This window comes from Copadichromis virginalis, linkage group LG13, assembly GCF_057382275.1.
Source record: "Copadichromis virginalis isolate Kocher_CV1m ecotype Utaka linkage group LG13, C_Virginalis_male_GT1.1, whole genome shotgun sequence".
NCBI lineage: Eukaryota > Metazoa > Chordata > Actinopteri > Cichliformes > Cichlidae > Copadichromis > Copadichromis virginalis.
The window spans coordinates 1,994,423-2,018,547 of record NC_140630.1 but is presented as its reverse complement, the minus strand read 5'-3'; the positions used below and the strand labels follow the sequence as shown (position 1 = coordinate 2,018,547).

Below are 24,125 nucleotides of genomic sequence, written 5' to 3'. Positions count from 1 at the left end.
AAATACGTTTTTAACCTGGACTTAAAAACTGGCACTGGTCCGTGTTTAATATGGAGAGGAAGGCTATTCTAAAGCATCGGAGCCGCAGCAGAGCCGCTCGGTCTAAGTGTCAGCCGTGACTTTGGGACAGAAAGCAACAGCTGCTCAGCTGACCGGAGCGAACATGGGGCTTCAATGTTTCCAGAGACGGGTCTCCCAGCAGATTCTGCATGAACGCTGAAGATACTTATTATTTAGACGGAGGAATACTCACACGTGGAGCATCGGCTTTTTACCGGAACATTCACACCAATGTGAACTCTCTCCGTAGCATTACAGGAAGCATCATTTCAAAATAAAATTCCAACAGATGACAATGAAGACATACCTATTAACTAGCCCAACATTCAACAAATCAGACAAATAAACAGGTGCAGGACCATTTAGAGATTTAAAAACCAATTAAAGGACTCTAAAACGGATCCTAGATTCAATTGGAAGCCAATGTAAAGAGGCCAAAACCGGAGTCATGTGGTAGAATACTTGGGTTGCAGTCACGTGGTTCTGATGACGTGCGGAGGCAGCGCGATTTTTGAGTGGAGGGCGGAAGTAAACATGGAGGACACTGTGGAGAGTCAGGAGAGCAGCTATTGTGCAACTTTAGACCCCGTTTCTCGGGAGAGATATAAACAGATAGTTAAAAAATATATCGGACGTGATCCGTATTCTTTGAAAATGTCCGAATACACCACAGAAGTAAAGGATTTGCCTACTATCGACGCTGTGGATATCACCAACTACTTGGTCCTCCAGACTTCTTACTACACTAGGGAGCAAATGAAAGCTTTCAAGAGTCTGGAGGCGTACAATTTTTTTGTCAGCGGGTGGGTCCACAACCTTGGAACAAAACGTCTCCGTGATGGATACAGTTTGGTGTTTGCAAGGGTGAGTGTTTGTTCTTATATTGCTTTATCTTAAACACGCTAACAGTTAGCGTTAGCGGCTTTAACGTCAACAAACATGCCAAATCCTTAGGACTTCGTGAGAGTGACAGTTGTTTGTTTCAAGGTAAACCATTCTCAGAGGTCTAACGAGACACCTCTGAAGACTTGGGTAATTGCAAAGGAGGATGGAGAAGTGATTGCAGCCCATTGCAATTGTATGGCAGGGTTAGTAGCCTAATTAAGTAGGATGTTATTGCAATGAGAACACACACATACACACACACACACACACATATACGCATAGGGCACTGCTAGCATTTTGCAGGTGTACTTCAGTAGTAGTGGGGAGAGAGTGTTTTCTTTTAGCTAAGAATTCATCAGCTAAGAATTTGTGTGATTGCCTTAGATCCCTCATGACACTCAGATGCATTTTTCAGATAGAGGGTAGAACTATTCAGTCATGTCATCACCTAGATAATGATTTCTCTATAGGCTGTTGAGAAAGAGTTAATGAATAAACATGTTACTTCAAATAAAGTGCCATTGCACATTAGTATTAGTAAGCTATGCATCATCAAAATGTACTGTAAATATTGCATTTCATGTTAAAAAGATTATGTGCTCTATTTCCAGACTATCAGAATCATGCTCGCACGTTGGAGCTGTTCTTTTTGCAGTTGAAGCTGGGGTGAAAATGAGAGCGACATGCACATCAGAGCAGTGCAAGTGGCTGATGCCATCTCATGTTAAAAAGGTAAGCCAAAAAGCAAAATGTAGGATAAAGAATGTTATATTGGGACTTCATGTGACAGTAGGATAAAATATCTTCCCCTATACTGCTACCTTGTCGTGGTGGGGAAGCTTGAGTGCCTCAATGACCCTGTAGGCTATACCGGCGGGGGCTTCAAGCTCCTGGTAGATCTAATCAAGCCGGGCATATATAGCGTTTTGGAAAAGAGCTTTTTAAATTTTAATGATCTTCTTTGGCTTAATTTTTCCAGATTCCTGCTTGCCCAGTAACTCTGATTGACTTCTCTTCAGCAAAGTCAAAAAAACGAAAGCTTGAGTGTTCCATTGATGGCTGCACAAGTACACAAAAGGTTGGGAAATCACTTCCATGCCCAAGAGTGCAGAGAGATTCAGAGACATACTGTAGGTTTTTTGAGAGTTTAAGCAAAAACTGTCCAAGGAGTGCAGCACTGATGTCTAGGGAACCTTACCACAAAGAATTTGTCCCCCAGTCTAGCATGCTTCCTAAAACTGTGCCTGAGTACAGAACACCAGAGACACTGCAGCTCCCCCCCAAAGACCTTGAAGAGCTATGCCTGGACTTCCAGCTTGAAGAGCTCACCCTGTCCCAAGTCCAGGCTGTAGAGAGGGCGACTCGAAGTCAGAGTGCAAGCAGTATTTGGTTTAGGCAAAGAGCTGGACGCGTAACTGCCTCTAAGCTGAAACAAGTTCTTAAGACCAACCCCCAGCAACCATCAAAGAGCTTGATCAAGGCCATATGCTATCCAGAGGCATATAGGTTCACCACAGCTGCTACAAGGTATTTAGGGTTTGATGTAGGGTAAGGCAGAGTTAAGATTTGGGGTATGAAACTGTCCATAACTGTAACTAAAAAAGTGTTATGAAGATGGAGGTTAGTTATAGGCTTATACGGCTAGGGTTATACAGGGTAAGAACTAAGTATAGTTTAGGGTAATGGCATATTGTATAATACATCACTTTACTGTTTTACACATCCAATACTAAGTAATAATTTCCTTTTCATGTTTGGCATGTGTACTGTTTATAGTTATGGATGCAAACATGAAGCACAAGCCAGAGGAGCATATGAGAAGCTTATGAGCCAGGAGCATGCAGGCTTCTCATGTATGGACAGCGGTCTCTGGCTGAACCCCAAGTGGCCATACATGGGGTCCACCCCTGATGGGATAGTCACTTGTGACTGTCATGGAACTGGCATCTGCGAGATTAAGGTATTGACTCTGTTGTAGTCAAGGCCATAGGTGTGACATCTTTCCATAAGAATCAGTGAACTGAGTAAAAATGCAGGAAATACCTTTTCTAATTTCTAATCTATTGTTCAATTAAGATAAGATGAGGCTTTATTGTCTGTCTCAAATAGACATTTGTTTTGGGCAATGAGAGATTATGATAACACAGACCACACCCATCATCTTTGCTTCTTCACTGTTTCATCAGATAAATCTTGATTGTTGTTCTCATCACTGTGATTTTAGTGCCCACACTCTCAGAGAGATGCGGTCAACCTGCGCATGCGTGCTGGGGAGAAGGGCTTCTGCCTCATCAGTGACGGGGATAATGTCACACTGGACCCAACTCATGACTACTATTACCAAATTCAGGCACAGCTTCACATTGCAAATGCAGAGTACTGTGACTTTGTTGTGTGGAACCGCAATGACATATTTGTTGAAAGGATTTTGCCTGACCTTGAGTTTTGGGATGATGCGATTCCTAAAGTTGAGTGTTTTTTTAGAAACAGTATACTCCCAGAAATACTGGGACAGCAAGTTACAAACATACATGTGTAATGTGATAAAAGGACGACAACATAATGACATTTTGAATATTGTTATGACCTGATGGTAGTCATTATGAGTTCTGGCTATTGTATTTGCTCTGACGTAGCATTAGAGCACAGATTGTCATTTAATTTTATTGTACATTTAATTGTGTCATTTAAGTGTTGTGTAACACTACACAATGATTAAATGCTATTGAGGCAGCATAATAATACATTGGTGGTTTATTTACAAGATTAGACTTTTAAACAAATAAACAAAATAGATTGCAATCCATCTCACAGTATAATACTGTACAAACTGCCAGCACAATATGACAGTTGGAGAAAAATATTTCATTTGAAAACATTTACAGACTAATCAGGAGTCAGGACTTAGGTACTACTATTACTCTACCCTGTTCTACTTATCACCAGAGCCAAGCAGCAGATACTGGACACTACTCTTCCTCTCCACCCCCTTCTGTGAGCCGTGACAGTGACAAGACATTTAATTTTTTTTAACTGATTGATTACCACCCACCCCCCTTACTCCAGTGGGACAACAGACTCGGAGAGATTTGATAAGGCACAACAAATTACCCCAATCTTGTCGATCAATGCATGTGTCTCACCTGGCTTTGTGGACATGTTCTCTATTGGCATAGCCCTGCTCTGCAGAATTTGATATTTCCTCCTGACTAAACCTATGACTCGCTCAACATGGATACGCAAATTGGCTATTTTCCTTGTCTCTGCTACTTCATAGGCTGACAGCTGTTTTCTCCCTTTAGTGAATGCCGGTGTCTGTAGTGAAGCACAGTAAAACCCCACATTATCGCCAATATTGAACCCACGATCTGCAAGGACAATATCTCCAGGTAACAAGTTCTTTAGGAGGCCACTCTCTATTGTGATCTGCTTATCGCTAATTCTCCCTCCCCAGGCAGAAGATATGTAAGTGACGTAGCCTTGGGGGGCAACACCAATCAAAAATTTTACAGTGTGATGGTGCTTGTAGTTGGACCAAGTTTGAGCTTGTGCAAGAAGATTAGATGGTCTCTCAATAAAGACTTCAAAGCAATCAACAATCACAGCCACTTTACATCCAAATGCCTGTCTGAAACTCAGTGGCATCGTAGCTTGAAGAACATGTCGCTCTGGCCACTCAATTAGGAACTCTAACCTTTTATGAAGTATGTCAATTACTTTATGCCAAACTCTAGAAGCAGTGGACAGAGAAATATTGAACCTGAAAGCTAAATCTTTCAGGGGCAGATTTAGTCTCAGCCTCAGCAAAACTAGTATGAATTGTTCAAATTTGGACAACAAAGACATAGGTCCCGAGGTGATATAGGGCTCGCACAGTTCAAAAATCTGAATTAAAACTAAGAAGTTGGGGAGCCCTGTGTAGAACTTTGTCTTGTCTTCATTTTTTTCAAAAGCCTCCTGGCTGAACTGTGTGTCCAGAGCCTTGCTCCGAAGATCAACCAGCTCTGCTGTGTTCTGTCTCAAAACATCCTCCATCTTCTCGATGTCATCCATCGTCAGCTCTGTCTGGCATCCAGCATCCGCACAGCCTGCAATATAACAGTGGGGGAGCATAATCAGCATAATAGAGGCAACCTCAATTTTTACTCATTTTCACTGTAGGAGTTTTTTAGTGGGCTATTAGAATCTGGTGTAATGTGTTTAATTCACTATGTTAATTTAATGTAATTATTTTTTTTAATCAACAAAAAAACATGTTGCGTCTAAACAAAAAATATATTTATATGTTTCTCACCACAGAAACCTTACATTACGGATATCTTTACTTATCTGTGAAAGGAGACTGTCTGGAATCTGGCAATATAAGAACCACAGCAGTGTACAAAAACCTGTGGTGTGTGCCTGACGGTAATAAGTGCCACTTTTTCTTTTTTTCTGAATAAAATGGTATGGATTTACTCTGTGATTAAAAAATCACAAACATGTAATATGTAACTTGGACCATAATCATTACAGATAATGGCATCTTTTTCTCTTTGACATGATTCTTGTTTGTTTTACATCTCAGCACAATATCTTACCTGGATAAGTGAATGTCTCATTCATACTGAAGTCTTCTGGTTGTGGATTCTCAGCTGGAAGCTGCAGTTCGGGGTTCTCCACTGTCACTAGGCTCAAATCCGGGCTCTCAGCCGTCTGTTGCATATCCAAAATCGCCTCTGCACATCGATGCTGTTCTGCCTTAAGCTTCATTCTTTTATCTCGTTTGAGAACTGATTCCGATCTGGGTTTTCGTTCGTAGCCGAGATTGACCGTCGGAGCCCAGTCCTCCGACTCTTCGTCATCCAAAGCACTTGGGCAGCCTATAGTCCCAATCAAGTCAATATTAGACTACTAACTTAAAAGCACTAAGTAAACGAGAATTTAACGACAACATAATGCTAATAAGTTCGTTTGCAAACATAACATTACCTCTGACGAAGTGGTCGCTGCAGACACGGGCATTGGCAGACTCTGCTCCTCCCGACTGTAAACGTAAATTTAAAATCCATTTTTTCCTACGTTTTTCGGTTAGAATTTTCCATTTTTCTCCTCTTCGTTGGGCTATTTTTGGTACCCTAAAATACCGTTTATCAGTTTCTCGGGTCGACCTACTGGAGCATCCGTAAACACAACAGGACAAAGGCATTTTGCGTACTGTCTGTCTGTGATTTTGCGCTGATCTTTTTCACTTCCGCCCTCCAGTCAAATTTCGCGCTTTACGTCGACGTCACGTCTACGTCAAATGAAACCCAGCTATTTCCTTCTGCCAGTTAAAAATCATGCCGCGGCATTTTGCACTAGTTGCAAGCGTGACAAAGTGCCCTGCCCAACCCCTATTAAAAGAGAATTGCAATAATCCAAACGTGAAGTAATAAAGGCGTGAATAACAATTTCCAAGTCAGGCTTGGAAAGAAAGGGCTTAACCTTCGTTAAACGTCTGAGGTGACAGAACGCTGATTTCACCACCGCGTTTACGTGACCATCAAAGGCAAGTGCAGAATCAATTTTTACTCCGAGATTTGTGATCGAACTCTTTAAATGTAAAGTCAAAGCGGGAAGATCAACATCTGGAGCGTCAGAAAAACGATTTGGAACAAATAGGATCGCTTCCGTCTTACGATCATTAAAATGTATAAAGTTTTTGCCATCAATAAATAAATCGATCACAGGCTGATCACAGCCGGCTGCTGCTGAGCGTCACGGCCATCAGGATGAAGGCTTCTGCTGATTTCTCCCTGTCCTCTGTCCCAGCAGAGAAATGACGCCCTCTGCTGGGATGAAGAAGAAACTGCAGCAGTGACTGCGCTCATGCAGCACATCAGGCTGCTTTTCAGATGAAAACGTTCCCTTTTGATAAAGCATGCAGGTGGGACAGGTGACCCTGACCCAGCTTACACATGATGCACTCAGTGTTTCTTCTTCACTCACCACTGTGCATGCAATCAATACTTATTATTAACCTTTGACTCTCTACCATGCTGTGGCTCATCACCGTTTCCATAGTGACACTGAAGCTTCCAGAAATCAACAGATTTCCACAGACTGTAGATAAAAGATGGAAACAGCAGGAATCCACAGCAATGCTTCTCTGAATGACATCATCAGTCCTTAGCGCGCCACTTCAGCTGGTTTAATGGACACAGCGCCGGCAGAGCGAACACTGCAGCGTGTCTGCTGTGGAAGACCTAAATGGACAGCCAGCCAATCAGAGAACCAGCTTGTGATGAGGTCTTCATGGACTCTCTCCTGGTTTGTTAGCTGTGCACGTTTACCTGTGTAAGTCTGACACCCACCTGTGCACATCTGGACTCTTCTTCTGTGGTTTTGTCCTCCCAGAAACATTTTTGACTTTGGAACAAAATGAGAGTGAAATCATTTCAGGTGCTGATGAAACCTGATGAACTCAAAGTGTTCAGGCTGACGAGCTCCCACCTGCCCCCCACACTCAGCTGTTTTTCATCTGCAGTAACCTTCATGTGTCTCATGAAGCCGTGCAAAGCTTCGCCTTCTGACTGTGAAGCTCGTCAGTCACAGACCTTCCTCACAGACCCATTGCGTCCTGATTGGGAGGTTTTTATTGTTTTTGCAGAATCTTTGAGGCCCGAGGACTTCATGAGCCGTCAGCAGATTTACACAGGAAACTAAAAGTTTCATGTCTGTGAAAAACTACCTGTGAGAGGCAGGTTGTAGTGCTGCTGTAGTCTGATCTACGTGACTGCACGAATCCACCAGTTCAGTTTATTGTGTGAAATCAATCAAATCACACTTGTGAACGCTGAGCTCTGAGCTGTCATGACTGATCACATGTGTGTGATACCGTGTGTGTGATCACATGTGTGTGATACCGTGTGTGTCCTTTTCAGGAAGACAGAAACAAACTATAAGAAGGAGGATGATGTCACCTCCAGCAGGGATGGTGCACACGGCCTCAGAAACATCCACCACATGAGGTGCTGCTGTTACACTAATCTCAGCAGTGCAGGAAGTTACCTGTTAGTGACGCATGTGTTTACAACCACTGGAAACTAAATGTGACCAAAGCAAGAAGACGTGCAGATTCACTGACACACATCTGAGTTTCAGGGGCTCTGACAGGCAGACGTTTGGCTCCCCCGACTGGATGGAAGAGAAATTTGTAAAACTCACCTGTGTTATCTACAGTACAGGTGAGAACGCCACCACACGGTCAGATTTGAGATTTTAAAAGCTTCCAATGAGCCCACAGAACTCCTTCTCAGTTGCCTGTATGTGTCAGCACACGCACACCTGGAGCCTGCAGGTTGGCCCCGCCCACACCTGCCCGCTGTGGGTCCACACAGAGAACAGTTAGATTTTTGTTGCTGTCCTGGAAACAGACGTTTTCCAGTCAGCAGGTAACACAGATTTAATACTACGTCTATTCTGTGAGCTTTACTGGACGCTTGTTTTAAACAGACGATGATAACGTGCTGAGAGTTCATCTGACTGAGACAGTAACACACACACAGCAGAAACATCACAGAGCTTTTATTCGGATGTGAAACAGAGCGCGCGGCTCTCAGGACATCACGCCTTTAGTCTGGATCTCTGAATGACATCGTGAGCTTTAAGAGCTCCAGATTTGTGCTCCATTCCTTGTAACAACCAGACGACCATCGTTGGTCAGGGTCAGGCGCATCGTCCTGTTGTCGGGTTTAACGGTTCCAGAGCTCCAAACTGGTTTATCGTCCTGGGTGTACAGGACCAGGTTGGAATCCGACTGCAGGAGGAGCCGCGCAGGGTTTTTGCCGTTTGTGGCTGTGGCCCAGATAGGAGACCACTTGTAGACGACAAAGTTGCCATCTTCCTGCAAAGTGGAAGCAAAGAGAGCGGATCAGTTTGAACGTTTATACTGTGAGCTACAAATCATATGGACGACGATACGATTCGTTAAAACAAGGTAGAATAGCTGTGCAGCTTTCAGCAAATCAGGTGTTAAGTGAATATTCAGATGTAATTGTCAGCGTCTGAGACTTCCCACTTCTCTTTATTTCTGTATTCCTGACTTCCTGATCTCTTTGTTTTGGTGAAATCTCATCATTGGGGCTCTTTTATTCATAGATTCGTTTTATTGCCATTTTCTCAGGAAGGGTTTTCATAAACTTCACTAAAAAATCATTATCAAAAGAAAAGTTTTCTAGCCAGGAAAAAGTGGCCAGTAAAACTGATCTCTTTCTATATCTGCACGTTAAAGACCAGCTGTCAACTTTTAATGTTACCAGCTGTGTTTCTGGGCCATGTAATCATAAACTGATGAGGACAAGGTCACATTTTCCCACCTGTAGGATGGCTTTGAAGTCTCCATTTACACTGACGAGGGACTCGCCTTTACGCAGCTCCTGGTTAGTGCTGATGGAGTTCTTACTCATGATTCTAAAGGACAGAAGTTACAGTTATTTTCATTTAAGAGACATTTTACAGATTTCAGTTCAAATCAGAAACTCTGTGAATTTTAATGCGTGTAAATGAGCCTGCACCATATTTCAGTTTATTTTACCAAAAGATCAAATGCCTGCAGCTACAAACCCCAGGCAAGATTAATTCTTACAGCTGCTGCATTTATGTACAAAGCTGTAACTCACCGGCTATGAACGCAGAAACGTCAGTGGGAGAATCAGATGCTGAACGTGCTGCAGCGACAGAGCAGAGCCTCATTTATACTGTTTGATAGCAGCAAAGGGTGATGGGAGGGGAGATGGGGACATCAAGAAAGTCAGGTTTTTTTATTCCTTCTTCCTTGGAAATTCTTTTAAAAGAAAGTAAAATATGAGGATATGTTACCTAGAATTACCTCTGACAACAGATTTCTTCATGCTGAAACCCACACGTCCACACACTTTTATACAGGACACTGAAAATCTTTCACACACTCTAAATTTACAGTACTGGGCAAAAGTTTTAGGCAGGTGAGAAAGAAAAGCTGTAAACATGCTTTCAATAATGGAAGTGTTCATCGTGTATTTTCATCAGTCAACAAAATACAGTAAATGAACAAAAGAGAAATCTAAATCAAACCAGTACCTGGTGTGACCACCCTTTGCCTTCTTCTAAGTACATTTGCACACAGTTTTTGAAGAAACTCGGCTGGTGAGTTGATCCAAACATCTCAGAGAACTAAGCACAGATCTTCTGTGGATGTAGGCTTCCTCACATCCTTCATGTAATCCCAGACACACACAATGATGTTGAGATCAGGGCTCTGTGGGGGCCAGAGCATCACTTCCAGTACTTCTTGTTCTTCTTTACACTGAAGATAGTTCTTAATGACTTTGGCTGTGTGTTTGGGGTCGTTGTCCTGCTGCAGAATACATTTGGCATTACCTTGGCCTCCAGTAACGCTGTGAGGAACCTTGGAGTCATGTTTGACCAGGACATGTCCTTCAATGCACATATTAAACAAATATATAAGACTGCTTTCTTCCATTTGTGCAACATCTCTAAAGTTAGAAATATCCTGTCTCAGAGTGACGCTGAAAAACTAGTTCATGCATTTATTACTTCCAGGCTGGACGACTGTAATTCATTATTATCAGGAAGTCCTAAAAACTCACTGAAAAGCCTTCAGCTGATCCAAAATGCTGCAGCAAGAGTCCTGACAGGGACTAGAAAGAGAGAGCAGATTTCTCCTGTTTTGGCTTCCTGTTAAATCCAGAATTCAAAATCCTGCTCCTCACATACAAGGTCTTAAATAATCAGGCCCCATCTTATCTTAATGACCTTGTAGTACCATATCACCCTATTAGAGCACTTCGCTCTCGCTCTGCAGGCCTACTTGTTGTTCCTAGAGTATTTAAAAGTAGAATGGGAGGCAGAGCCTTCAGTTTTCAGGCTCCTCTTCTGTGGAACCAGCTTCCAGTTTGGATTCAGGAGACAGACACGATCTCTACTTTTAAAACTTCAGAATCTCGCTTCTCAACTTCATATCCCATTAGCCTCAGTCGACCCCCCTTCAACCCTACCCGCTCCAGTACCAAACGCAGCCCATACGCACGCCCATCCTGGGCTATCCCTGGTTCTGTCGGCACAACCCCCATATCTCCTGGTCATCGTGTCAGATCCTGGGCTGGGGTCCCCGCTGTTTACAAAGCTGTTTCAACCCTGAGACCAGAATGGATCCCGCAAAACTACCCCCTTCAGAGCCCATTGATCTGGAGAAGATTCCTCAAGTCTTCCATGATCTCTCCGAGGTTCGGAGATACACTCTAACCTACCCCCGCTCACCCCTATGACCCCCTATATGTACCGAGACGCTGACAGGTTTTCTTAACCAGGGTGTTAATGTGACAGGACCATGACAGGTCCTGAGTGATGTGGACACCCAGGTACTGGAAGCTGTCCACTCTCTCCACTGGCGCGCCACTGATGATTAGGGACTCACCTGTTTTGTAGCAAAGTCCGCGATCAGCTCTGCTGATGTTTAGGAGGAGGTTGTTCTCCTGGCACCAGTTCTTCAGGATCCTCATCTCCTCCAGGTCGGCCTTCTCGGTGGTGTCAGAGACCAGGCACACCACAACGGTGTCGTCAGCAAACTTGACAATGGAGGTGGTGTCTGATGTGGCTACACAGTCATAAGTGTACAGTGAGTACAGCAGGGGGCTTAAAACACAGCCCTGAGGCGCTCCAGTGCTGAGTGAGATGGAGGGGGAGACTTGTTCTCCCACCCTTACCGATTGGGGTCCGTCTGTGAGGAAGTCGAGGATCCACTGACACAGTGATGAGCTGAGTCCTAGATCCTTCATGTGAAAAGCTTTGAGGGAATTATTGTGCTGAATGCTGAACTGTAGTCCATGAACAGATAAGAGAGGAGCGAGCCAAAAACAGGAAACACCTATTTCTTATGAGGGTGGCAAAGGTTAAACATTGAAGAGTATATAAATGATGTTTTACACACATATTGCAATCGTGCTCATATGAGTTGTAACTCAGCCCTAAGAAGGTCAAAAGCTTCGTTCAGCGTGACCGTCTGAACTGATATGCTGCAGGGATGGCGTGGAGTGTAGTGAATGGATGCATAACAGGCTTACATACACAAACATCACATAGATTTATTTTCTAGGGTAAAGGTGGAACACGTCTTGCTTTGTCTTTGCTTAGCAACTAGTGATGCAGAAGGTGTTAAAGATAAGCCATGAATAAGTCAACAGGAAACGTGTTGGGGTGCGACGGCTGAAACAAAATGTTGCAGATAACGGAAACTTGTCTAACTGTCATTAGCTGTAACTTTTGCACGTTATGTATCTGCTTGAAGCAAAAAGGGGCGTAAACCCTGATAGACAAAAATTTTGGAGTGTGCTTTCTAGTGGAGATTTATGCTGATATGGTGATGGTGTATATCTGACCCTGGGTGGGTTTAATACAATTAAAAGTGTTGCTCACACACATAAAGAGCATTGAGATTAAGTAAAGTTAATATAAAGGATAGAGCCCAGAACGGGATATTTTGAACCAACTTTGAATAATTAAGGGAACATTAGATGAACACAGTAGATTATTGAGGCGTAGCAGAGGGAGGCGTTTTGTTTTCTGACTTTACAGGAGAAGATTCCAGAACCAGAGCGAAACCACGGAGGGGTTGGTGAGAATCCAGAAACCAACCATCAGAAAGGGGAACTCACAAGAAGCACAGAGAACCACAGCTCCAGGAAATGTTGCTTAGGAGACTAAAAGCTCGTTGGACACACGTTAAATGTGAGCATAAAAGTAATGAAGAGTAATGAGAAGGACTTTAGGAATAGTTTGCAGGATTTCTGTGTTATTTAAATTGCCCAAGAATAGTGTTAAGACCGGATATATGTTACCCGTAGAGGGGGTGAAAACAGTCTCCATATTCTGGAATATGTCAAATTAAAGATCGTTTTTTGAGCTTTGACCACTTTGAGCCGTGTCTTTCTTTGCCGTAAAGAATACAAAGAACTGGATTTAATACCCTGCTGTCTTGCAACATCTGATTAACAATGTCTTTCGTGACATGCTAGGCTGGTGGCCGTTGGCATATTTGGATTACATTTTGATCTACTCTGGTCCCAAGAAGACCATGTTAGTCATCTTAGGGTGGTGCTTAACAGACAGTTCGAACACCAGCTAGTCTGTGAGCTGGAGAAATGTGCCCGCCATCAAAGCTCCACCCCCTTCTTCGGCTTCATTAACTCTTTGTGGCAATGATCGGACCGACAGTGCATATCGGCGTGTTTGGGTTCCTTTATTTTGTTCAACAGCTCTTTTAGGCACAACTCGAGCCAGGAGTCTGCTCGTCTCGCAGCGTCCTCCACTGCACACACACAGTTTCTGCCAACACTATATATAAGGAGAGAGTCACTGGTCTCACCGCACCACCCCTCCACTGCCAGCAGGCCAGAGACCACCCCCCTGCCACACTCTTCTATGGTTTACCCATGGATTCGCAGAAGGTTCAAGCTGTTGCTCAGTGGCTGCAACCAACTAGCCTCAAACAGCTGCAGGGGTTTCATTAACTTCTATCGGTGCTTTTGTGACATGTTCTATTTTCTTATTGACATTTCTTCCCAGGAGGCTTTGGGAAAATGGCGCACGTCACCCGAATGACTACTTCTTCCGTCTGAGAGTGATTGTGAGAAATTCTCTGTCTATCTTGGACTTAACTGGATTGTCATTCACTGGCAATGCTACACACCAGTCACCATGAGCTCCAGGCCTGTCTGTTTTTGTGATTTCAGAGTCTGTCACAGCTCCTAAGAATGGTGCTGTAACGGTCGCAAGGTAATGTGAAGGGGACCAGATGGGAGAAAACAACCACACGAGCCTTCAAACGCCTTTCAGAGCTCTGAATATGTTTGTCTTAAACAAATACAGAGGTTTAACACTCTCAACAGCGACACATCTAAAGACGAACAACCCAGCCTCTCAAAAAAACTCCTTAAATAGATGCCGGTCATACCACCACCAATAAAAGACTTCCCCCCGACACGGCCCAGCTACAAAAAACCTATACGGTGAAATACTTCAGTTATTCTAACACACCTCACACATATCTGATCACAAACACACTCCAGCTAAATAATATACAAACTAACTAAATCCAATCAAACTGAAAGTTCAGCTGGGAAAGGCTCCAGCACCCCCACAACCCTGACAAGGATAAGTGGAGGAGAAGGGATAGATGGCTGGAAAATTAACTGATCCAGTGTCTGTGACCAGGATGGAAACTGCATTGTTCTTCCTCATCCCGAGGTTGTTGTCACACCTGCACTGCAGGTAAACTGCCTGGCTTAGTATGAAGGATATCTCTGATTAACTGAAAAAGAGACATCAGTGCACAAAACTTCAGATGGCAAGTTTTCAAGGCTGCCAAAAACATCCTCATACTCAGCGTGACTGATTAGTATGATCAGAAACTGCCAAAAGAACAGAGTCGAACTCTGTCCGGTTGTAATACAAGACATTTACTGCCAAGCAGTCCTGATTTGATAAACGAACATCACACCCTCAGTATATTCCTCTATGTCCACACAGTCCCCAGATGTTGTCTGAAAATGCTCCATGGTGTGCACTCCAAGCAGCCCATAGCATTGGAACAGCCTCCTGTGCCCACACTACAACGTCCACGACCACAGGCGGCTCTTTTCTCACTCTGGGCGTGTACACTGTGTTCATCAGCAAAGTGAGATGGTTGGAGCTTCCAGTGTGAGGTAAGGGGGCTGCAGTGTATTCATTGTTGATATTTATGAGTCCCTCTGTTTGCACACATAACACGCTGTTGCATGTTGAGAGCAAACAGACGTAAGCCTTGTTGAAACTCCTTGCAAAGATGTGAAATGCATCTGTGATTTGAGGACAGTGCTGTAGTTCTCTCATCGCCTGCTTTACATCTGGACTCGGCAGAATTTGCACTGCGGTAATGATGCTTTGTCATAGCTCGCGTGGTAGACAGAAAGGCCAGCATTTCACAGTCATCAATTCCACATCAGGAGACCAGGAGATGCCAGCAAATCAAAATATTTCCATAAAAGATGACCAAAAGAAGAATTGACTTTATGTACACTAAGCTTGGATACAGTAAACACATTGATGAACGGAGCAGAAACACAGGCTCTATGTTTGCTGCTTAGCAGACTGACCAGCAGTGCACTCAGCTTTAGGCAGACTTTACTTGATGTATCACTCCTCCACCTTATCCTGGTGGAAGAGTTTGTGTGACCGATTGATCCTTGGCTCTTTGTTATTGATAGAAATTCACCCCCGGTTGAGTTCGAACAGACTTGCATCGACTGGTTCAGTGCTTGTATGTTGGGGTTTACTCCAGTGAATGAAGGGGTCACTTTCCTGGTATTTGACTTGAGCACAGGTTCTGACTGTTGTCTGCACTTTAGATGCTAAACTTGACTTGTGTTCGGTTGTTGGAAGGAGCTTTGCAGTTTTGAAAGTCAAACTGATGTTAGTTTGGAGAACCAATGAAACCCCGGAACAATCTTAAGCATCTGGCTGTCAGCGTGAAACCGTTTGGACAAAGCCATCACCTTGATGCATCATCCAGGTAAGTAAATCCCAAAGAGTTGATTCTGTTCATCTGGATGTTTTCAGTGGGAGAAACATTTTGTCACTCATCCAAGTTCTTCAGTCTCAGCTGACTGCAGGTTTCCAACCTTACAAACAGGACATTTGCACAATGACTGAAACCAGCGCAGTGAAAGAACAACGGGCTGAGAGGTCAGCTCATCATGAATATGCAAATTTCCATGACCTTTGATCAACAACCACTGATCAAAGCTCACAGCATTGTAAGCTGGTGACAGATGTACCCTTAGGCCCCCTCCTCGATTCAGAGATGGTCTTTCCTTTTTCACGTAAATGGCCTCCTTGACTCCGCCCTCATTTCTCCCACTGAAAACGTTACGTCCAGATGAACAGAATCAACTTTTTGGGACAAAGCCACCACTTCTGTCTGATTCACAGCTGAAGAATGAGGCTGCTCAGCATTGCCCTGTCACACCTGTCCGGCAGGTAAATGTATCAGTTTGAAGGATATTTGGTGATTTCCTGAAAGAGGGGAAACATCAGGGGAAGCCCTCCAGAAAAATCAAAAACTTCCTCGTTGTCAGTGTGACTGACTATTTAGCTTCTAACACCAATTTCAAACACCTGTGTAGACACCTGTGGGTGTGAGTGCTCGTGTTTATAAGGTTTCTCCATTCGAGTTTTTACAGTAGGTAGGTGCAGGGAGCCACAGCCCTGCCCCCCAGGACATGAAGCATGCATAGAGGAGGCCCCACACATCTAGAGCCCCCCACAGCCTCAGGAGGACCACCACAGGGGCAATCACAGCACCCACTCAGAAAAGAGCAAAGGAGAGCCCAGCAGCCATGGTGCCGAAGCCACTGGAGGCTGTAGCAACGAGGCTACGCAAGAGAAACGAGCACTGGCACAGACCCCCACCCCTGAAGCCCTGCTACATTAGGCTGCCAGAAAAACACCACCCAAGAGCTACCAGACCCCATCCAGGTCAGTGCGACACCACACACCCCAAGCCCATTAACCCTCCCCCAATATCAACTACAAAAAGCAAAGGTACGGCAAAACTATGGTGATGGAGACTAATATGGTAAATGGCCTGTATTTATATAGCGCTTTACACATCCACACACTGGTGATGGCAGCTACATTGTAGCCACAGCCGCCCTGGGGCGCACTGACAGAGGCGAGGCTGCCGGACACTGGCGCCACCGGGCCCTCTGACCACCACCAGTAGGCAACGGGTCAAGTGTCTCGCCCAAGGACACAACGACCGAGACTGTCCAAGCCGGGGCTCGAACCGGCAACCTTCCGATTACAAGACGAACTCCCAACTCTTGAGCCACGATCGCCCCATATTAATAAATTGATTACAACAAACAATAATTGTCACTGAACTCTTTTTATTTACAGGCATTTTTAACATGTATGAACATAACACGAACAATTTTACATGGATATTTATTTGATGAGAAGAAAGTAAATAACAATAACTATAAAACAAGAGTATTTATAATGCATCAACAACAATCCAGCCTGGGATCCTCCCGGTTAAAAACACGGTCCAGGACTGGACACTCAGGCTAATCCTGCAGGGTCTGGTTCAGGAAAAGGTGGCGAACAACACAAACAGTTTTAGTAGAAAGGTGTGATTCCAATTAGTTGAAGAGATCAAAGCATTATTCAGATTATTAAGCTTAAGTAAAATATACTAATACGCTGTGAAAAGACTTAAATGTTATAGACTTCATCTGTGTAAACAAGCTTTTTTGTGAACTCTAAAATAAGCCTGTTTCTCCAAGAGGAGCGTCAGTAACCATCAGCATTTGTTCAGGAGGGAGACAAGCCGAGGACAAGCTCTTCAACCCCGGACCTGGGCCTGCTCAAGGTCACCAGGGATTGGCAGATGCAAGTGGACTTGGATCAGAGGATCATTTTTACCACAGAGATCATAACAACTACTCTGCGACCAGACCTCGTCTTTGGGTCTAACTCCCAAAAACTTGTGTACGTCATTGGGCTGACAGTACCATCGGTGTGTGGTTCTCCAGCTGCACCACAGCACACAGAAAGGCACTCCAGAGGGTCATCAATATGGCCCAAAAAATCATTGGACATCCTCTTCCTTCCATGAAGGACCTGTACAGCACTAAGTTAAGTTACTGAGTTGTGTTGTTTGTGTTGCGTTGTGATGTGTCGTATTGTGTCGTGTTGTACATAGTGCCGACGTGGGACAGTTTTCCAGTTTGTGAGATGTGGGAAGCCAGATCGGGCGACCCCCTTCCGGCTCTCGTCTCTGCTCTCTCCTATCTGTCCCTTTTGTCTTACTTCTCTCTATCACCATTTCTTTCCCTTTGAAGAAGTGAGGCTCCAAAAATGTTAAAGAGGTAAGCATTACTTTTCAGTTGCAGTGAATTGATAGAAGAAGATAAATAGTAGAAAACTAAACAGAAGAAAGTCGACGAGAACCAATTTAACATAAACCAGTGACACACTCTGGGACCTGATCAACCCTGGCAGGGCCTCCTTGGATGAGGGTGTCTGGTGATAATGGCCGAAACACCCGATGAATCCAAGGTCCACTACTGACGATGTGTCCCAAATTTGAGTATGATAATCTAGATCAGATCTCTAGTTCCTAAACCTAACCAAGGAAGGAAAAAATGGCAGATTAGTGTGGTGGATCATAAATTTGATTAGTTTTGAAGTTGTACATCTCTGTTCCTTACATTTCATGTCATGCCCTTATTAATGTTTTATTTGTTGCTTTGACTGTTTTCGAATAGAATATGCAGTGGGAATATAGAGGGAGATAAGCAGTGAAAGTTTTGCCTGGGTTGATTGTGCGTCGATCCATTGTTAATGCCTCAGGGCTCCAGTAGGTGGGTTCGCGCGCTTCCTCCTTCACTCAATACAGACGAGTGAGAGTGAGAGCTGCGTGTCTGTGCCTTCCTTTCACCTCTCCTCACTATTTCCCCTGTTTAAGGGCACAACATTAGCTTGTGATAAAAGACCGAAGCACCCTGTGAAGTTTAGGCAACGATGTGTCCTGCTGGTAAAGTTTCTTGGCTGCCATCCCTCAAGATTTTCTCCATTTGAAGCGATGAATTATCAGGGACTGTAACATCTAGTCCTTTTTACTGAATCAGAATTAAGCTGTTTAATATGAAGCCTAAAAGTATTTGTCCCACATGTAAAAACAACACCTACCTTTCATCTCTAACCATCATTATTTTTTTCTGTGGTTTTCTTGTGTTGAACTCTGAAAAACGACATTTACTCTCTGCACGTGACTCCAACCAGCTTTAACCGATCAATAAATAAATCGATCACAGGCTGATCACAGCCGGCTGCTGCTGAGCGTCACGGCCATCAGGATGAAGGCTTCTGCTGATTTCTCCCTGTCCTCTGTCCCAGCAGAGAAATGACGCCCTCTGCTGGGATGAAGAAGAAACTGCAGCAGTGACTGCGCTCATGCAGCACATCAGGCTGCTTTTCAGATGAAAACGTTCCCTTTTGATAAAGCATGCAGGTGGGACAGGTGACCCTGACCCAGCTTACACATGATGCACTCAGTGTTTCTTCTTCACTCACCACTGTGCATGCAATCAATACTTATTATTAACCTTTGATTGATTGATTGATTGATTGATTGATTGATTGATTGATTGATTGATTGATTGATTGGTAATTTATTTCAACATGTGAACAATATACAAGTACATTTAGAAAAGAAATGAGAGAAAAAAATATATACTATACAAATTACATACAAAAAAACATTCTGATTAATTTACATGTTGAAAGGGAGTGGGAAGAAGTATACACTTATTTAATCCCACCCCTGTCCCATAAATTATCAGTGAATATTTAGTCAGCTTCCTTACTGATATAATTTGTAATAAAAATAGTGAACAGATTTCTGATATACTATATACTATAATATCACATCATGAATTTTTTGTTTGTTTGTTTTTAAATAGAGACATTCACTTAATTTAAATATTTTCCTTTTCTTTATAGATCGAGAAGATCATATTTTTATAACTCTTTTTGAACAGTTTTATGTTTGGACATTGCTTTAATTCCATATTCAGTTTGTTCCATAGTTTCACTCCTTGAACAGAAACACAAAAGCCTTTTCTTGTAGTACGTACCTTCATTGTTTTGAAGTTACAAAAACCCCTTAAATTATAACTTCCTTCTTTCAAAAAAAACATACTCTGAATATTACCTGGCAGTTCTTTATTTTTTGCTTTGAATAGAATTTGTGCTGTTTGGAATTTCACTATATCGTCAATTTTCAATATTTCAGACTGCAAAAATAGTGAGTTTGTATGTTCCCTATAACCTGCATTGTGGATGATTCGAATTGCTTTCTTTTGAAGAGTAAAAAGTGAATGTAATGTGGTTTTATAGTTATTGCCCCAGACCTCTGCACAATAGCTTAAGTATGGTGAAACCAGTGAACAGTAGAGAATATGAAGTGATGTTCTGTCGAATACCTGTTTTGCCTTGTTTAGTACTGCAATGCTTTGTGATACTTTGGAATGAACATATCTTACGTGAGCTCTCCAGTTAAGTTTTTCATCTATTATTACCCCCAGAAATTTATTTTCACTGACTCTTTCAATATCAACACCATTTATTTGAATCTTTGCATTTGTATTTAAACTACTATTTCCAAATAACATCAGTTTAGATTTATTCAAATTTAATGATAATTTGTTTTTATCAAGCCAGAACTTCACTTTACTTATTTCATATCCTCCAATAAATTCTGCAGATCATCACCAGAGCAAAAAATGTTTGTATCGTCAGCAAAGAGAACCATTTTTAATACTTTGGACACTTTACAGATGTCGTTAATGTACAAGTTGAAGAATTTTGGACCCAAAACTGACCCTTGGGGTACACCACAAGCAATGTCCATACATAAGGAGCAACCACCATTTATTTTCACAAACTGCTTTCTGTCACTTAAATAACTCCGGACCCAATCTAAAACTACCCCTCTGACACCATAACGTTCCAGTTTTCTTATTAATATATCATGATCTATAGTGTCAAATGCCTTTGTCAAGTCTATGAATAACCCAGCCACATATTGCTTTTTGTCTATGGAATTTGTGATGTATTCTATTGAATCTAATAGTGCCGATGATGTTGATCTGCTTGATCTGAATCCGTACTGACTCTCAGTGAGTAGTTTATGTTTATCTATAAATTTTTCCAGTCTGTTTTTAAACAGTTTTTCAAGAACTTTTGAGAATTGAGGTAGTAAAGAGACAGGCCTGTAGTTTGTGAAATGGTGTTTGTTTCCAGATTTGTATAGAGGTATAACTTTTGCTATTTTCATTCTGTCTGGAAATCGACCAGTTTGAAATGATAAATTACAGATGTATGTAAATGGTTTTATAATAGCCTCAATGACTCTTTTAACCACTATCATATCAATATCATTACAATCCAAAGATTTCTGATTTTTACATTTTTTGACAATTTCAAGAACTTCATTTTCATCAACGGCTGTGAGAAACATAGAATATGGATTTCTGTCAATCAGTGTATCGGGTTTTTCCTGTGCTTTCCCAGGATGAGTGATTGTTCTTGCTAAATTTGGTCCAGCAGTTACAAAGAATTCATTGAGACTATTTGCCACAACATCCATATTGTATTCTTCATGGTCATTACAAATGAAATACTTGGGATAGTTCTTTTGTCCAGTCCCACATTTTATAACACTGTTCAGGATTTCCCATAATCTTTTATTATTATTTCTATTTATATCTAATTGCTTCTTATAGTACTTTGACTCTCTACCATGCTGTAGCTCATCACCGTTTCCATAGTGACACTGAAGCTTCCAGAAATCAACAGAGACTTCCACAGACTGTAGATAAAAGATGGAAACAGCAGGAATCCACAGCAATGCTTCTCTGAATGACATCATCAGTCCTTAGAGCGCCACTTCAGCTGGTTTAATGGACACAGCGCCGGCAGAGCGAACACTGCAGCGTGTCTGCTGTGGAAGACCTAAATGGACAGCCAGCCAATCAGAGAACCAGCTTGTGCACAGCAAATTCAAAAGTGTTACATTTTTTGGTGTTAATAGTCTTCTTGTAAAAGTAGAGTTAATTTTACTCTAAGCAGAGTCACATTCTTTTAATGTAACTCTGAGGTGTAAAATGATAGTAGTTAAAATCGAGTGTTAAAAATGAGTGTTTCTCTGTCAAATCTGGAGGTGTTACAATGGAAACATTAACTCTTGACCTCTTAACTCTGAACTCCTAGAGGGGCTATGACACCAACAGAGTAAATTCACAGACTCCGCCCCCAGCACGGCTCCAATCGAAGCTGAAGTGAAGCCGTTTCAGAACATTTTGCTCTACATATTTGAGTTGTTTGCCATGCTTGGTAAGTCATTTTTTCAAAGATTGTTTCAATTATTATGAGCTTTTACTTCTGTGGTTCTTTGGAGTTGAGACAAAGCTGTGTGAAAGGCATTAGCCATGTTGCTCGCTGATAGCATAATATTCTGTTTTAGCTAGCTGAAAGGTATTGTTTGCGGGCAAATACCACAGCCTTGAAAAAAAGCTTGCATGTGAATTTTCAGTCAAACTTTTGGTCAAATACGCCTAAAACAATGTCTAGAATGTGAAATGTTGGTATAATGGTGCTACTTGAAGCCTGAAAACGATCGCCCATAAAAAAAAAACAAAAAACGAGCAAACAGCAGTAGCTGACATCCTGACTGGATTCTACGTTAGCATAGATCCCTCCAGAGTTTTGTGCACACGGTTTAGGTAAAAATGAAAAAGGTTGAGGTTTTACATTTAGTTCAGTATTACCTGTTGCCTGTGTCCTTGTCTTTTGGGAAAATACTTTACACAAGTAATGGCTCAAAGAGGATTCCTTTTTTTTTTTACTGTGCTGCAATTGTTTACTGGATTATTTGTGCCATTAATTAGTGTCAACTAATTTTTATTCAATCTCCACACAGGATATGCTTGTGAAGATGGAATATGGGGGAGAGCAGAAGTGCGTTGAAGTTCCACAAAGGGATGAATGAAGGACATGCATATTGTATTGAAGCAATAAGTGATGAGATGCTGTTATTTGCATTTACCATGTCAGACCTTTTGATAAACACAATTCTAATGAAAGTGAGAACATGTATACTGTTACATCTTTCAGAAAATGTTTTGAAATTGTGGTGCACAGTTCAGAATAAATGTTTTTCAAAAACCATTGCATCTTTTTAGCAAATGTTTATTTCCAAAAGAAATTTCTAGAAGTTCAGAACAGTAAAATTCCCACTTTTTAGAGTGAATTAGAAGATAACTCTTACGTAGTTAAACTAAAATACTCTTTGAGAGTTAATATATAAACTCTTAACACCAAGTGTTAAATTATCAACTCCAGACAGATTTGGTGTTTAACACTAAATCAGAGTTAACGTACCAACTCTCCAAAAAGAGTTAAATTAACACTCTCTGGTGTGGACCCATATAGACACTTTAATAGTCTTGAAATCAAATCCGACAGTGTTAATTTGGACATGCTGGATTTGCTGTGTGATGAGGTCTTCATGGACTCTCTCCTGGTTTGTTAGCTGTGCACGTTTACCTGTGTAAGTCTGACACCCACCTGTGCACATCTGGACTCTTCTTCTGTGGTTTTGTCCTCCCAGAAACATTTTTGACTTTGGAACAAAATGAGAGTGAAATCATTTCAGGTGCTGATGAAACCTGATGAACTCAAAGTGTTCAGGCTGACGAGCTCCCACCTGCCCCCCACACTCAGCTGTTTTTCATCTGCAGTAACCTTCATGTGTCTCATGAAGCCGTGCAAAGCTTCGCCTTCTGACTGTGAAGCTCGTCAGTCACAGACCTTCCTCACAGACCCATTGCGTCCTGATTGGGAGGTTTTTATTGTTTTTGCAGAATCTTTGAGGCCCGAGGACTTCATGAGCCGTCAGCAGATTTACACAGGAAACTAAAAGTTTCATGTCTGTGAAAAACTACCTGTGAGAGGCAGGTTGTAGTGCTGCTGTAGTCTGATCTACGTGACTGCACGAATCCACCAGTTCAGTTTATTGTGTGAAATCAATCAAATCACACTTGTGAACGCTGAGCTCTGAGCTGTCATGACTGATCACATGTGTGTGATACCGTGTGTGTGATCACATGTGTGTGATACCGTGTGTGTCCTTTTCAGGAAGACAGAAACAAACTATAAGAAGGAGGATGATGTCACCTCCAGCAGGGATGGTGCACACGGCCTCAGAAACATCCACCACATGCGGTGCTGCTGTTACACTAATCTCAGCAGTGCAGGAAGTTACCTGTTAGTGACGCATGTGTTTACAACCACTGGAAACTAAATGTGACCAAAGCAAGAAGACGTGCAGATTCACTGACACACATCTGAGTTTCAGGGGCTCTGACAGGCAGACGTTTGGCTCCCCCGACTGGATGGAAGAGAAATTTGTAAAACTCACCTGTGTTATCTACAGTACAGGTGAGAACGCCACCACACGGTCAGATTTGAGATTTTAAAAGCTTCCAATGAGCCCACAGAACTCCTTCTCAGTTGCCTGTATGTGTCAGCACACGCACACCTGGAGCCTGCAG

General features: G+C 42.5%; 3 protein-coding genes and 1 long non-coding RNA gene across 4 annotated transcripts; 2 read left to right on the top strand and 2 right to left on the bottom strand.

Annotated features, from left to right (window-relative positions):
- The first annotated feature begins 538 nt into the window (after positions 1-538).
- Positions 539-3,606, top strand: LOC146694892 (uncharacterized). Its single transcript, XM_085476877.1, has 6 exons — positions 539-924; positions 1,048-1,148; positions 1,557-1,677; positions 1,925-2,472; positions 2,722-2,905; positions 3,170-3,606. The coding sequence occupies exons 1-6, from the start codon at positions 547-549 to the stop codon at positions 3,482-3,484; spliced, it is 1,647 nt and encodes a 548-aa protein (XP_085333003.1). The 5' UTR covers positions 539-546; the 3' UTR covers positions 3,485-3,606.
- Positions 3,607-3,681: 75 nt separating this feature from the next.
- LOC146694891 (uncharacterized) lies at positions 3,682-6,133 on the bottom strand. The gene is made up of 3 exons (XM_085476875.1): positions 5,917-6,133; positions 5,526-5,807; positions 3,682-5,033 (listed from the first exon to the last, which is right to left on the bottom strand). The coding sequence occupies exons 1-3, from the start codon at positions 6,131-6,133 to the stop codon at positions 4,003-4,005; spliced, it is 1,530 nt and encodes a 509-aa protein (XP_085333001.1). The 3' UTR covers positions 3,682-4,002.
- A 2,350-nt stretch (positions 6,134-8,483) lies between these two features.
- Positions 8,484-9,629, bottom strand: LOC146694890 (B-type lectin plumieribetin-like). The gene is made up of 3 exons (XM_085476687.1): positions 9,588-9,629; positions 9,285-9,378; positions 8,484-8,812 (listed from the first exon to the last, which is right to left on the bottom strand). The coding sequence occupies exons 2-3, from the start codon at positions 9,372-9,374 to the stop codon at positions 8,573-8,575; spliced, it is 330 nt and encodes a 109-aa protein (XP_085332813.1). The 5' UTR covers positions 9,375-9,378; positions 9,588-9,629; the 3' UTR covers positions 8,484-8,572.
- Positions 9,630-18,131: 8,502 nt separating this feature from the next.
- On the top strand, positions 18,132-22,800 carry LOC146694889 (uncharacterized). The gene is made up of 3 exons (XR_014923492.1): positions 18,132-19,021; positions 21,323-21,906; positions 22,493-22,800. It is a non-coding gene; the product is annotated as an uncharacterized LOC146694889 (long non-coding RNA).
- Positions 22,801-24,125: the final 1,325 nt, after the last annotated feature.

Coding starts and splice junctions, on each gene's coding strand:
- LOC146694891 (XM_085476875.1), bottom strand. CDS start 6,133: ATGCCTTTGTCCTGTTGTGTTTACGGATGCTCCAGTAGGTCGACCCGA. Junction 5,808..5,916: donor CAGCGACCACTTCGTCAGAG/GTAATGTTATGT, acceptor TTGGGACTATAG/GCTGCCCAAGTGCTTTGGAT. Junction 5,034..5,525: donor TGAGACATTCACTTATCCAG/GTAAGATATTGT, acceptor GTTATATTGCAG/GCTGTGCGGATGCTGGATGC.
- LOC146694892 (XM_085476877.1), top strand. CDS start 547: ATGACGTGCGGAGGCAGCGCGATTTTTGAGTGGAGGGCGGAAGTAAAC. Junction 2,473..2,721: donor TTCACCACAGCTGCTACAAG/GTATTTAGGGTT, acceptor TACTGTTTATAG/TTATGGATGCAAACATGAAG. Junction 2,906..3,169: donor CTGGCATCTGCGAGATTAAG/GTATTGACTCTG, acceptor CTGTGATTTTAG/TGCCCACACTCTCAGAGAGA.
- LOC146694890 (XM_085476687.1), bottom strand. CDS start 9,374: ATGAGTAAGAACTCCATCAGCACTAACCAGGAGCTGCGTAAAGGCGAG. Junction 8,813..9,284: donor ACTTCAAAGCCATCCTACAG/GTGGGAAAATGT, acceptor TCCACTTTGCAG/GAAGATGGCAACTTTGTCGT.